Source organism: Eufriesea mexicana, unplaced genomic scaffold (assembly GCF_001483705.2).
Source record: "Eufriesea mexicana isolate 0111107269 unplaced genomic scaffold, ASM148370v2 scaffold2665, whole genome shotgun sequence".
NCBI lineage: Eukaryota > Metazoa > Arthropoda > Insecta > Hymenoptera > Apidae > Eufriesea > Eufriesea mexicana.
The window spans coordinates 879,710-894,846 of record NW_016910743.1 but is presented as its reverse complement, the minus strand read 5'-3'; the positions used below and the strand labels follow the sequence as shown (position 1 = coordinate 894,846).

At 29.2% G+C, this 15,137-nt stretch overlaps 2 protein-coding genes across 3 annotated transcripts in view; one reads left to right on the top strand and one right to left on the bottom strand.

Moving 5' to 3' along the window:
- Window positions 1–1,447: 1,447 nt before the first annotated feature.
- Pfdn5 (prefoldin 5) lies at window positions 1,448–2,115 on the top strand. The gene is made up of 2 exons (XM_017904119.1): window positions 1,448–1,700; window positions 1,828–2,115. Exons 1-2 carry the CDS (start codon window positions 1,496–1,498, stop codon window positions 2,106–2,108), a joined length of 486 nt encoding a protein of 161 aa, XP_017759608.1. The 5' UTR covers window positions 1,448–1,495; the 3' UTR covers window positions 2,109–2,115.
- A 344-nt stretch (window positions 2,116–2,459) lies between these two features.
- Window positions 2,460–15,137, bottom strand: part of LOC108550370 (uncharacterized) — a 136,714-nt gene continuing 124,036 nt past the window's right edge. Inside the window, exons 4-6 of one of the 2 annotated variants that reach the window (XM_017904117.1) lie at window positions 10,591–10,724; window positions 5,076–5,310; window positions 2,460–3,065 (exon numbers count right to left, since the gene is read on the bottom strand). In XM_017904117.1, the coding sequence (XP_017759606.1) occupies window positions 2,989–3,065; window positions 5,076–5,310; window positions 10,591–10,724 (446 nt within the window). In that variant the 3' untranslated portion in view covers window positions 2,460–2,988. Of the gene's footprint in view, window positions 3,066–4,907; window positions 5,311–10,590; window positions 10,725–15,137 lie in introns of those variants that run through there. The other variant, XM_017904116.1, reaches the window with a different exon arrangement.

Genomic DNA, 15,137 nt, shown 5'->3' with positions numbered 1-15,137 from the left:
GATTTAAAGCAAATATGTGTAATGTGATCTAACAAACAATTGTTAAATAAGAAATTTAACTGTTATTATGAAATCAACTGGCACATTCAGAATATGACTTTATTTACTTTTTAAATAGAATAAGACTTAATTTGTTTGTAATTTGTAATAATGACATAAAATTTAATTTATTAACATTATATGTATTTGGAATTTATGTAATGGTATTAGTGTAAAAGTATAATAGTATATATCTATTCAGAAGAAATAAGCATTATGATATAACCTGTAACAAGATTGTTTGGCTTCCAATTGTCTGAATACATTTAATATCCTCCTGTCAGTGTCTTGCCCAATTCTCGAAATGTTACGTAGTACAGTTACATTTTACTCATTCTTCTTTCCAGTGAAAACTTAACTTCGTTTATTACTTTCCTTCTCCCTTCCTTACCACTGTAATTTTGTTAGTCCTCCTTCTGTAACAAGATCAATAGATCCTAGACTCCATTTCTTCGACTTTCCTTCTGTTAGTTTGGACTAACACATTGTGTGATAATATTAAATTATAAGATAATATTATTTTGTCTGCATCAAAGAAATATTAGAATTTTAATAAATTTTAGAAATATATTTATATTCAGGTACTGAGTGTTACTAAATAAAATCCACTGATGCCTTTATAGAAAGGTATTTACTTTGATCCTTATTTTTATTACAGTCGATAAATATGAAACGTATGACCACCAGTAGATAAAATAGGAAACTATTTATATCACCGATAGAAAAAATAGTAAATTTTGAATCACCAACAAATTAAATAGTGAATTTTATACCATCAGCAAATCAGATAGTAAATTTCTTACCACGAGTAGATAAGATAGTATATTTCATATCTTCAATGGATAAGGTATAGATATATAGATATAACCTAACCACGGTATAGAAACTTATTTTTCGTTATGCTTCTCCATGTAGTTAATTAACTGGTTGTATTTATGATTAGAGAGCGTTGCAATCAATCTTTTTTCTGAATCGGTAATGTAATCAAAGCTGTTCAACGAAAATTTGTACAATGTTAGGTCTAGTCTATACTTCATCTATATCTGAACCTAATCCAAACCATTGTATAGCGTGGTACAATAACCTATATAACATGCATTTTTAAAGATATATAACTTTTCCACCAACGTTTATATTGCTTTACCAATGTTTTATAATATATATTTTTATTTATAGATTTAATAAAAGATATTTTCAATTGTACTTACTGTTATATCAATTCATAATAAGTAATGCCAATAATATTACCTTCAGTTTAACAATTTTATCATTTTAAGATGTCGTTAGCATAGATCGATAATCCCGCCATCTAGTAATTCCTACTAGCATCAACATTTACACCTTGATGAATCTAGTATACTGGTTTAATTCCGGTATTGACCGTTTTTGGTTATACGGTTGGCTGGTGTGTGTCAGTTATTCGTTTTCACGTAGTTTTTATAATAAACAGTCTAAAATGTCATACATTTCGTTATCTTCTGGACCAAATATGGAAAAAATAAATTTAACAACTTTAAATGTTGGACAACTTACAATGCTGAAACAACAATTGGATCATGATCTTAGTGTTCTCCAAGACTCATTACAAACGTTAAAAATTGCTCAAAGCAAATTTCAAGAATCAGGATCATGCCTTGAAAAGATTAATCCAGCCACAGAGGGTAAGTTTGATTAATATTTTATTAAACAAAGTTTTAAATGAGAGCCTGGCTTTTGATATTTAGAGGTTAGAAAATGTGAGAATGTTTAACCTAGTTCATTCTAATAATATTCTTGAATCTGTTTTAGGTAATGAAATTCTTGTACCACTGACTGGATCAATGTATGTAGTTGGTAAACTAGTGAATACTGATAGTGTTCTAATTGATATTGGAACTGGCTATTATGCTCAAAAGCATATTACCGATGCAAAGGATTACTTTGACAGAAGAGTAGCTTATGTAACTGAACAAATGGAAAAAATTCAACAGCTGGGTCTCGAGAAAAGTAAAATAAGAGATGCAACAGTGGATGTAATAGAAGTGAAACGTAAAAATCAGACACCAAAGGAAGATTCAAAGCGCGAATAAAGTATCTCACAACTCTTCTAAATTAAATGTTCTTATATGACTTGTTCTTTATTTGTACAAATTTGTATTGGTATCAGCATTAAATTACATTGTTCTATAATTTTGTTATGCTGTGACAATGATTATTTCAAGTTCTGAATGAAAATTAAATTTAATAGGAGTAAAATATACTAAACGTTATTTTGTGATCAAATACATTTTATGTAAACATATATTATTTATTAATTACATCAGTGCTACTTTATGCATATATGCATTTTTAAAATAAACTATCATAGAATTTTACAAGCGCAATTGCAATATCAAATCTATGTTTGAAAATCTAAATTTTCATATTGCTTAATTGTAATATATTAGGATAGTTCAGGATGAAATGGAATACACATGAAGTTATAAAAAAAACCAAAGTAACGAAGGTGAATTATTTATTTGTTTTTCACTTAAGTAAAACTTCATTCACAAACAATAACAGCTTTTACCTAGAAACGTGAGATGATACATTCTGGTAGCTACAATGTTTTACGGAAGAGGTATCAAAATCATTGTCAGAGGATAGAAAACACGGTATAATAGTATTCAAATAAGTTCTCGAATACTTTGGCGCGACACATCGTCGATCTAATACATAATATTATGACATGTTATTCAGGTTATAAATTTGTCTCGTTGCAACGAGACAACGCAGGTCGCAATTACACGTAGATAATTAGCTAAATTTTTATCCTATTTACACGAATAACATACGGTCGATATTTATGTTAACGAAAAATTTGTCGCTTTTTTCTCGTCGCACTTAATAATTTCAAAATTTTACAAACAATTTGCCCTCTCCATTTCGATACAGTCACATGCGTATAGGTGAATAACAGGTTCATCGTTGTTATCTCAAATTGCACAGCAACAGCGTAACCACGGTATTAAAGAAGAACCATTCTCCAAAATGATTCGCTGCACCTCCTGAAACAAATAGAACAATTTATACAATGATTAATAAAATGTGATTATAAAAAATGTAACTGTGACAGTAGTATGCAATATAGTATTATTCTTTTAACATTATAATTACTGACATGAATGAATTTTTGTTTTGCAATTAATAATGTTTAAATCAGATAATATTATGAGAATCAAATTTATATTTGTACTCATCTATTCCTAGCATTTATGAAGAAATATTGGCAGAACAGCTTCAGAAAATTTACTTATGCTTGATATCTTGTCATCGTACATAAAGCATCTTTGAAATAGCTCCATTGCACGAATATGTTATTAAATATTTTAATAATAAAAATTTTTATACGTAAAAATTTTGTTTTCTTATCACTTTATCAATGATGAACATTCTTAATATTAATTATAATTTCTGAATTCTTTTCATTTAACTTCTTTATGACAGTATAACAAATTTTAAAAAGCTACAGATAGATGTCTCTATCTTCGAATATTAAGTATCTCCACACTATTCAAATCATGATATTCTCTATTTCGTGTTATTAGCACGAACAGAGTATTAATTTAGAACATGGTCAGTATGTATTCTGTCCTAAGAACATTGAATTTGTCGTGATACGAGTTATAATACTATTCAGTCAAAAGTATAAAGTTCCATTTAAGAAAATGAAGATGAATTCGACTTTTTATCGAGAGAAAGAATTTTTTTGAAATCTTTTATTGTAAAACTATATGAGTTGTCACATAGATTTTCAATTATGGTAGCAATCTTCCAAAGTAGGAAATACTTGTTCAGTTTTTACTCCTTTAACGGATACTACTCTGATGTCTTGTTTTTATACAAGTCTAATGATGCGTTCAATTACACTTTTGAATTGTAGAAAGGAAATGTCAAGGGGTTCTCATTTTTATTTTCTCTCACGTTTTTATATTTTTCATGTAATCTTTCTTTCAAATATTTTTCTTCGAGGACATTAATTATACAATTAATCGAAAATTACTGACAATGAGACATTCGGATATAGTGATGGAAAATCAAGTTATGACAATACTTATTCGTTTACATTGACTACAAATATACACACGTCTAGAAATAATAAACATCGTTGCCCGTTAGTTTTTCCGATAGAATCGATTTAGTTTATGCAATAACTGAAACAAAAATAATACCGTTGTCTGCCATCTTTATATGATTGACAGAACAAATATGAATTTAAAAAAAAATATCAGGTCTGTTATTCTTGCTAATAAATAACGAATACTTACATTTTTAAAAATACACACTTGCTTCGTCATATTAAAGAATATTTTGTACAAAAATAAAAAAAGAAAATGGCGTATAATGTGAACGAATAAAAGGTATAACCAATGTTTTCTTATTATATTATATTATATTATTATATTAATATTTTTCTTTTGTATATTTTTTAATTGGATACATTCGTTAGTGTCTATTTAAATATGTACTTTTATTATGGCACACGTTGCATCGATGCACGGGGTGAAAAATTCGAACGTGTTTCGTGACAAGAGTAATAGAATAAATAACGTCAAATATTTCATGAACGATAAGTTTCAGGTTAAACACATCTTTGTCAGTAATTTTACATTAAAAATTTGTGATTTTACTGAAATCGATTACAAAAATTGGTCACTGCATTAAAAATATTAAATATTCTTTTGAAGAAAAAAGGAAAACCATCTCGTAAATCTGCACTATACATTAAGATATTAAAAAACCATTGTTACAATATTATATATTTATTTAAATTCTACAACTTTCATGGTTAACATTTTCATGTACTTGTTGAAATAACGAGAATTTGTTTGGCTAGAATTTGTGGGACACCCTGTATAGTATTACAACCGTTTTGATATACTACTGATAAGATGTAGGAAGATTCTTTTATACAGATAGGACTAACATGTTAGAAATTCAAACAGTGTTAATTGCAAAACAAATTGAGAAGATTAGTATCGTTGGCGAGTAGGTATAAACAGATCTGTAGGATATACCGATATAAGAAGATTCCCGTGTTCCTAGTACAGATGCCAAACGTGGTCGTTCCTCGTTCAAACGAACATCAGCTTGTTTTTTGTATAAATGAAAGACGTTAGCGTTACAAACAATATGTAATCTTCCGTTATTAAAGCTATCAGGTATAATCTCGTAATCCAGTCCTGCGATAGTCATCAGCTGCTGATTGTCACCAAGCTTGTCCGTCACGTTCATTACGAAACTAGAATTCACCTGAAACACCAAATTTCAATTAATCGAGTATAAAAAGGATATTAGTGGAATATCGAAAATTACAAGGTGTAAAATGTAAAAATAATGTATGCAAAGTATAATAAGAAATAAAATGTAAAAATAGCGGTGAGGCATTTTACGCAGTAAATATGGAGATTTATAAATTTCAAATTGTTAAATATTGTTATGTAATAAGAAAAAGTTATGTAATATTTCAGTGAGCAGAGTATTGGAAATAGAGAAGAACAGAGTATTGGAAATCACTAGACGTAAAATGTAAAAAATAAAATTCTAAAAATGTTGATATATGTAAAATTTTATAAATTTGAAATGACTAAATATTATTGTACGATGAAAGGTAGTTGTATAAATTTTTCTATAGCAGAAATGTAAAAGTTTAATTAATACGATATAAGCAAACGTTACTAGAATATAGAAAAACAGTGTATATTAAATACCGATAATAAAATGTAAATAATAAATTATAAAAATAATAATTCAAGTAGTTATATCTTATTATATGGTACAATGAAGATGTTTAAATTTGTATTGTTTTATTTTTGCATTAGTAATAATTCATTCGTAAATTCGTTTTCGTGCTTTGTTAAATATTCTGTTGAAGGAATTTAGTGATTTCAAAATTGAATAATTTTTAGTACTTTAATAGTTTTGTTATTTTTTACTAGTATTAATAGTATATTTTTTTTTATTAGTCAACTATTTAGAGTTTCTGAATAAGAAGATTCTTCATTCGTTCTTCGTAAATTCTACTTCACGATTTGCCCAAACATATATTTTTGTAGATAAAGCAAAACTGAAATTAAGCTGTTTAATTAAATCGTTTAATGAGTGAAATTAACCGCAATTACACAATTACGTGTACAATATTAACTCTTGATTGGAATTACTCTCAATTTTAATAATCATTCGTTTATAAAGACTTAATTAAGTTTGAACGTATTGGATATTGGAATAATATTAAACATTTAATCCAGTTGTACAATAATTCTGTGAAGTACATTAATCAAATTTTCAGCAATATTGTTTGAGAGTGTTTCAACTTCCAGTGTCATTACAGTAAATAAAAATTATATTTCCTCCCATATTTCCTGTAAAAGGTATTTTATATTTATATTGCCATATTTTATTATACTTCACATTATTATATTTATCTCGTCAGTTTTATATAGCTAGATTTTATTTTAATTAAGATTACATCTCAACATACACGTTTCATTAGAAACCTTCCCATCCTTTACATTGCCATATTTATTTACTATACTTCGTTATATTTCATTAAAAGCGAAATCAAAAATTAAAAATATTTTATTTAAAATATTTCGTACTATATTTTATATTTGCATTTCGTACTTGTATTATTTTATATCTACATCGAGGAAGGACAATAATAGCATATTTCCACATATGTACATTATTATATTACTTTAAAGGGGTCGTCAACTTTTTGATTTAATTATACTACTCGAAATGTTATTATTCTGTTATTAGATCAATTATCATTCTGTTGATCAAACGTTAATACATCGTTGCCGAAGGACAAAAGGAAACAAGAATGAAGAGGACCTAAATGCTGTATATACGCTACTTCCTGTTATACTTCATTAAAAGTGAAATCAAAAATTAAAAATATTTTATTTAAAATATTTCGTACTATATTTTATATTTGCATTTCGTACTTGTATTATTTTATATCTACATCAAGGAAGGACAATAATAGCGTATTTCAACATATGTACATTATTATATTACTTTTAAAGGGGTCGTCAACTTTTTGATTTAATTATACTACTCGAAATGTTATTATTCTGTTATTAGATCAATTATCATTCTGTTGATCAAACGTTAATACATCGTTGCCGAAGGACAAAAGGAAACAAGAATGAAGAGGATAAAGTGCAGTATATACGCTACTTCCTGTTTCTCTGTTACATTATAATACTTCTCCCTCAGGAGCCGTGAATGATTTGTGGTGTATTCAGCTGCAACTATAATGTTTATCGGATTGTTAGGAAATCCATAAACCGTTTCAGATTGCTGGCTTGCACCGAAATAAGAGCCGGGGTTAAATGAAGTTGGTTGTACTTAGATGATAGCCGAAGCAAGCATAATTTCCTGAACAACTTTGTTCTACACTTATAACGGTATAGTGTCGTTGCATTCGAGGATCGATCATGTTTTGTACATTTTCTCGACACGTTTCTTACTGTTATTTTAATATTCTATTTTTCTTCCCTTTTTATTCCGCGATGCAGGAGCTTGTACTACATTTAATCGATTTTCATCGTGGGCACAGATTTCCAACGAAATAACACATCGAACTTGGTTATTTCTACTCGCGTAATTTTATTTGAAAATATGAAACGTTTTATTTAGATTATCCTATAATATATATCGAAAAATTAACCCTTTGCACTCGAGAGGCGCCTCTCAGTCGCCATTTAATCAGATTCTAGAGATGGACGTTAATTAATATATCTAATTTACAATTACCCAACGATGCATGGAAGATCGAAGTAAAATAATTCTACGTCTTAATTTGCATACGGTTTCTTATTCACCGTTTTGGAAATATCGTCGACTTTATGGCAGAAAATTCTTCGAATTATTATTTTCCTGTAACGAAAAGATTGCCGAGTGTAAAGGGTTAATACACCAGTTAACGAGTACATTAGTCAATACACTATTTTATCCAAATTATGGGAAAATAAAATGTCACGTTATGTCTTAAAATTTTTTCTCAACAGTAAATTCGTTTCTCCTTTGGAAAATTTAATAATAACTTTTGACTTATTATTTTATTAATAAAAATTAAATAGAGAACGTACAAATTTCGGAGACGTAACATCATAAAATAAATTTAGAAAATTTCAATTTAAAAAAGAAGGTGTTTTAATAAATAATATACTTCAATAAAATATAAAAAATAGAATAAAATGAAATAAAATGTATCGTACCTTTTCAAAAAGAAGAATTTATAATTACTTTATTTTCATTTTATTAGCGAAAAAATCGCCAAAAATCGAGTGCAAAGGGTTAACATTATTATTTCATTTAAAGACGATATTTTTCGTAGAAAATATAATTTTTGTAATTCGAGCAAGTTAAACTACATGTATATATTCTTGACACTCGATGAAATGGAATTTATTAGAATCGTAAAATACGAATTATTTATATAAGAATGAATAGCATCCAGGAAGTAGAATGTGCATACTGTGTGTGGAAAGATGTGTGTTTGTTCTGAAAGATGAGAGATTCGTTGGTTAACTGGCATGAGAGGAAGTATTTGCATGGTAACAATGATTTTCATTTTCTTTCAAATATCTCATTCTACAATAAATTGAATACTTAAGCTTATTTAATCATAATAATTTAAGAGTAATTTAAAAACAAATTGTATAAATATTTTATGCGATATCTATAACAGTATAAGAGATTTTATTTCAGAAACGTATGTAAATTTTTCATTATCTATAAAATTAGAATTTCTTTATTCCTTTATTTAGCAATTTCCGGTTTAAAATTATTTATATTTGTTATTTATATTTATATTTGTAATAAACTTATTTATATTTATATTTATATACAAAGTTACATACCATTAATTTCAATTGAGTATTAAAACTTGATGCAAATTTTCGAAATTTTTTCCTTTTTCTCAGTAACCATTTGCGAATACCTGTACAGAATTATATGATTGCAGACTGGAATTTCAAGTTAAAGTCACATGCGAAGTGACTTCACATTGACACCTCTACGTAGAAGGAATATGTAAGGTGCATTCAAAATTCAAGGCGTTACTTAAGAATTATATATTATTCTCTTTATATGCGTAGCGTCTGTAGCATTTTAAGAACATCATGGAAAGAAACATGAAATTCAATACGTTCGACTTCACGTTTCTATTTATAAAGTTAGAAACTAGGGTAAATTTCTTGCAAAAATTCTATTGCATAAAACAATAGCTGTAATTTATCTAGGAATTTATTAAATATCTCAAACAATATGGATGTAAACAAATTTTTCACACAAAAGTTGTTAGGTACCAAGGAATGCGTATAATTCTTGTGTTTAACCTTGAAATGACCTTGAAAAGCTTTACGAAGGTTACGTTTAAATTTTTAAATAGAATTCCATATTTTTTATTTCATATTTCTGCAGCTTACGTTAAGACGTTTTCAAAACAATACCTATTCGTGTATTTTGCACTAGCGAAAACTGAGACTGTATACAAATGTGTATATTGTATACCAAAACATTCATGAATTGTAGAGTGAACGATTGTATATGTTTTTAATTTTAAAAGAATCTTTTAAAAATGTATTTTTGAAGAAATCTAATTTAATTTCAAAGGTGTATTTATAAAACGTATTTTTAAAAATATTTAAACTAATTTCAAGGGTGTGTTAAATTTGCAAATATCCAAGTATTTCGTTTATATTTATTTCCATTGTTTTAGAATTCGATATATTATTTCACTGTTGCAATACCATTTTTTCGTTTTATATATGTATGGGCATTTATAAAATAATGTACGAATTTATGACTCTTGACATTGACGATTTTATCGTGTATTCAAATAATTCTGATTAATAGCAAATAGATTTAAATGGACGTAAATTGCCTTCTATTTATTTTATTCTTTTATAAGGGTTAAAACGTGTAATTAAAATATTAATTGTTACAGGTATACGTATAACAATGTCAAACATAAAGATTCAATGTCTATTTCTGTTGGCTGACTTTTTATAAATTTTATAAAAACAGTTTCCAATAAATTTTCTCTTGGTTTTCTTGCATCATTTTAAACGAACAATTTTAATTTAAAGAGAATATATTAACATCGGAGGGATTCCTTCAAAAATAAACAAAATAAAAATAAAAATAATTTATACTTATTCACTTTGGATTTACTCACACAGCAATCCTAACGTTAAATTAATTTTATTAACACAATGTATATCTATTAAATTTTTAGCTGTTATATGAAATTAATATTTGAAAGGAAATATATTATAAACTTTTTTAATTGTAATTATTTCATAAATTTATAACTAATTAAAATATGATTGATATTTCAATTTTAATATTTCATCTGGTCTATGAAATTTTTCCTAGCCCAGAAGCGGACTAATAAAAATTCGTTTAAGACAGTGAAATATGGAATTGCGAAAGTGGCAACGTATTGATCCGAGTTACAATGACAACTTATCCGAAGGGCCGAACACCTTTCGAAAGTTTCTACATCCATCAACCTACCGGCACCCCATTGACAGTCCACGTCACATTTGCTGGAGGATTTCCAGAAGGAACAGTGCAGTTTCCACGCACCGTATCCCCTACTGCGTAGCGACTCTTCTCCACTCTCACTTGAGGATCGCCATTAGGTAGATCTGAAATTTATCAAATTTCTTAGTAACGGAACGAAGCTTGATAATATGACAGTTTAAAAAAGTAATTTTTATAATACGAATATACACAATTTATTGTAAAGATATTAAAAAAAGTGAATAATAATAATAAATTGTTGCACGATTAGAATTGTGGTTCTGCATTTTTAATTTCGCATCAAGTTCAGTGGCTTTCACTATTTTCATAACCAATATTTCTAATCGTATAATAGTTCGTATAGGTTAGGTTTCAATGGCCTGTTCTTGGTCTAGGGACATTTGTTATATGGGAAGGCTAGTTCTTTTGTCAAGTGATACGACAGTCAAATTTTGGAGTGACTGGTTCTAATGTGAAAAATACCTACAGTCGTTAACAAAAACATTTTTTCAAGTACAATTTAGATTTTCATTCCATTTTCAGCATAATTAAATTTATCGAATTTCTTAGGAACGGAACGAAACTTGTTAATATGACATTTTAAAAAAATAATCCTTATAATGCGAATATACACAATTTATTGTATCTTTGTTAGGAACTTTTTGTACAAGCAATGATATTAATAAAAGTGATGACAATAATAAATTGTTACACGATTAGAATTGTGGTTTTGCATTTTTAATTTCGTATCATGTTCAGTGGTTTTCACTATTTTCATAACCAATATTTTGAATCGTATTATAGTTCGTTTAGGTTAGGTTTCAATGGCCTGTTCTCGGTTTAGGGACATTTGTTATACGGGAAGGCTAGTTCTTTTGTCAAGCGATACGACAGTGAAATTTTTTAGTGACTGGTTCTAATGTGAAAAATAACTACAGTCCATGTGAAAAATATCCAGATTTTCATTCTGCTTCTAGCATAATTTTGTTCTTCCATCGATATCAGAAATATTATATTCTTTATTAATTATACTCAAATATAGTTTAATATCTTGTGCTTATTGTATATTTAATTAAAATACAGAGAAGTAAAGTAAACGTACACTTGTATTTATATATTTTTGTGATCGATTGTACCTGATCCTTCTGAGACAGTGAGTTGATGAATTATTTTAATTACATAGGCTAATCCAAATAACTAAGTTCGTCTATAACCATATTTTAATTGTTATATTTTATATAGATAATGCAAAACACGAACTTTAAATAAATTTTACAATTTCATATTTTTCAAACAATTTATTTTACAATTATTTCTGAAAATATTCTCATACCTATTACTTCTATTTTATTAACTCGTATACTCCTGATTAGACCAACTCCTTTAATTGTCTTAAAGTATCTCAATTTCAAATTTCATTTCATCTTTTTCTACAACGATAGTATACACCATATCATTTTCCGGAATCGCTGTAGATCTCCAGGAATATCTCATGCAAGTTATAAGATAACGAATAAACGTGAATTAAAAATCGAAGAACTTATGAGATAGTAACTCGAACGACATACGAACAATTTGTCAAAATAAAGCAGTAATTTTTAATAAAGGTGGACTCAAAGGTAATCTTCTTTTCCTTTCATGAAACGTTTCCAATTGCAAGTTAGCAATAAACTATTATTTATGAAGGCATAAAGAGCACGAGGTATAGTATACGAGCCAATATTTCAAACGAATTGGAACAGCGAATTAAAGATTGTTGTCGAGAAACAAGGAAAGGTTGTTGAGTAATTGAACGTGTACATATTTGACGGTGCAAAATATGTACCTATGTGCCTGGGTATGCGTTGAAACGAACGGAGGACATGTCGAACATTTGTCGTAGATGAAGGTAATATTTCACTAACGAAGATGTCTCGTAAATCCCCCAAAAATAATATTTCGACTCGAATTCATTAACAGCTTTCACTTTATTTCGGTGAGTGCCATGTTCTTAAATTTTTGCGAAATTTTTGGTAATATTTCCTGTTAAAAACTTACTATTGACAAACAACGAGAATTTAGTATATATCAATATATACAATAAATTACGAAAAATTGAACAATAAAATATTTATCGAGAAATAAAACAATAAAATATCTATAGACAAAATTATCGATGATTATTAAGTATCGATATTTATTAAATTTTGAATGAAGTTATTATCAAAGCAACGAGAATTGTAAATTGAAAAAATTGATCATTAAAATGTGTATTGAAAAATAGATAAATAAGAAATATTTATTATTTGAAATATATAATAATTGCAGCAAAATTGTGGCTAAAGAGCATGCCAAATATATTTTGTTATTACATAAAAATGTGATTATTCCTTTTGAAAGTTTCTTATTCGATGTGATATTATTTCATAGTTTAATTATTAGACAGGCGATAAGAATTAATTAATCTATTTAACTCTGGAGTAGATTTCACTTGTTTACTTTTAAAACCGTCAAAGAGGTTTTAAGGTTAACTGGAAAATTTCTGGAGCTTAGAGTTTCCAAGTCTGTTGAACTTTCTGATTAATCTAGATAATCCGATAATTTACTTTGATCACGAGATTTAAAAAAAACCTTGAATTATTGTTAAAGGAAGTCACTCTAGTGGCTATATTCTCATATTAACGTACATCAAGATGCCTCACTTAAAAGCCACTTACAGGCAATAGCGATTAACTCCAATTTCAGAATTCAAAAAAATTGTTATCTTATTATCAGAAAAATCGCTACAAAAACTAATTCGAAGAGGGAAAACAAGAACCATATTTGTCGTTATCAATTCATCACTGTTCAGTTCGATCGATAACAAACCGTCGTTTACATAAATCAAAAGACAGAAGATTACTATCATGCATGCACTTATTAAAATAATTATATCGAAACCTTTTATATTTCCAAGGAACGAATCACTACGAATATTAATTCGAAGTACCGAAAAACTCGACAATTTCAAGTTTCCATGGTAATTTTTTAATAGCGATACTTATTACCAATGATTCGTGTCTCCCATTTATTATTATTCTCTGAATTTCGAAAAATTTTATATTTTCAAGGAACAAATCACTATGAAAATTAATTCAAAGTACCGAAAAGCTCGACAATTTCAAATTTCCATGGTAATTTCTTAATAGCGATATTTATTACCAATGATTCGTGTCTTCGATTTATTATTATTCTCTGAATTTCGAAACTTTTTATATTTGTAACGAAGGAATTACTATGAAAATTAATTCAAAGTACCGAAAAGCTCGAAAATTTCAAATTTCCATGGTAATTTCTTAATAACGATATTTATTACTAACGATTCGTCTGTTCGATTTATCATTATTCCCTGAATTTCGAAACCTTTTATATCTCTAACGAACGAATCACTATGAAAATTAATTTGATTTACCGAAAAACTCGACAATTTCAAATTTCCATGGTAATTTCTTAATAACGATATTTATTGTTAACGATTCGTCAGTTCGACTTATCATTATACCTAATTGGACTTATCGTTATTCCGTGAATTTCACGAAGGCCGGAACTGCAGGGCGCGCCATTGTCAGATGAGCTCGGAGGCATACTTTTTCGCTCGGGGTATCCTACGGCGAGGTATTCCGTATACATAACACGTCATGTACATCTCGAGGGATCATTATGCCGTCCACAGAAGGCAGTCAATTTCCTGCTAGCGGTAGCAAACTGTCAAAGAATTGTCTCACTTCGGCTGAATGACTTCCGCCTGGCAAGCCAGTCCTTCGCCCTGATCCTCTCCAGAGCTCTCAAGGACACGATCGCTGGAGATTACCATTTTGAACTTGTTTGGTAATGTTGTGGATGCGAGGCGATCATCCCGTCTCGTGAGAATGGAGAAAAGGAAGAAAAGTAGAGAGCGTCTGAGGGATACAAGGCGAGATTCGAAGGCTCGATCCAGTATCGAGCTTTTACGAGCGATCCGTGATCGGAAAGGAGAGGCAATCACCTCGTCTCTTCAAAGAAGAATCGCTACCGTGGTTGTGGCGTCGTTAAGTCGACGTTCAACGAGAATACGAGACGGTGGGAACGGGACCCCGATATTCTATCCTTTATCTGTCTGTCCTCCCTTCTTTTTTCCGCCATTTCTTTTTCCATGTTACGTTTCGTCACACTGCCCTTTCTACCCGTGTTTTAATTGGCCCCGCGATTGCCGCGACAGTGCTGCTCATCGCGCAGAGTGATCAGCGGCCATAACGCGGTCGCGGTGGTGAGAGCACGAGCACGCTGGTATTGTGAATCGACGTAAAAGAAATAATGGGTCACGATTCGGTTGCTGGTTCGCCACGGATGCTCGAGTGTCTCGTGTTCCTCTGATATACACGATGTTACCGATTGAAAGTTAATAGTGCATGCCGAAAGGTCAATCAGCGGGGAACTAGGTGAAATGACACCGAAGGAAAGTTAGGTTATGTTTATCGGAACGAAGCTGTTAATTAACGGGTAAGTCGGTTAAGAGAGCCGTGAAATATAGACGACGAAAT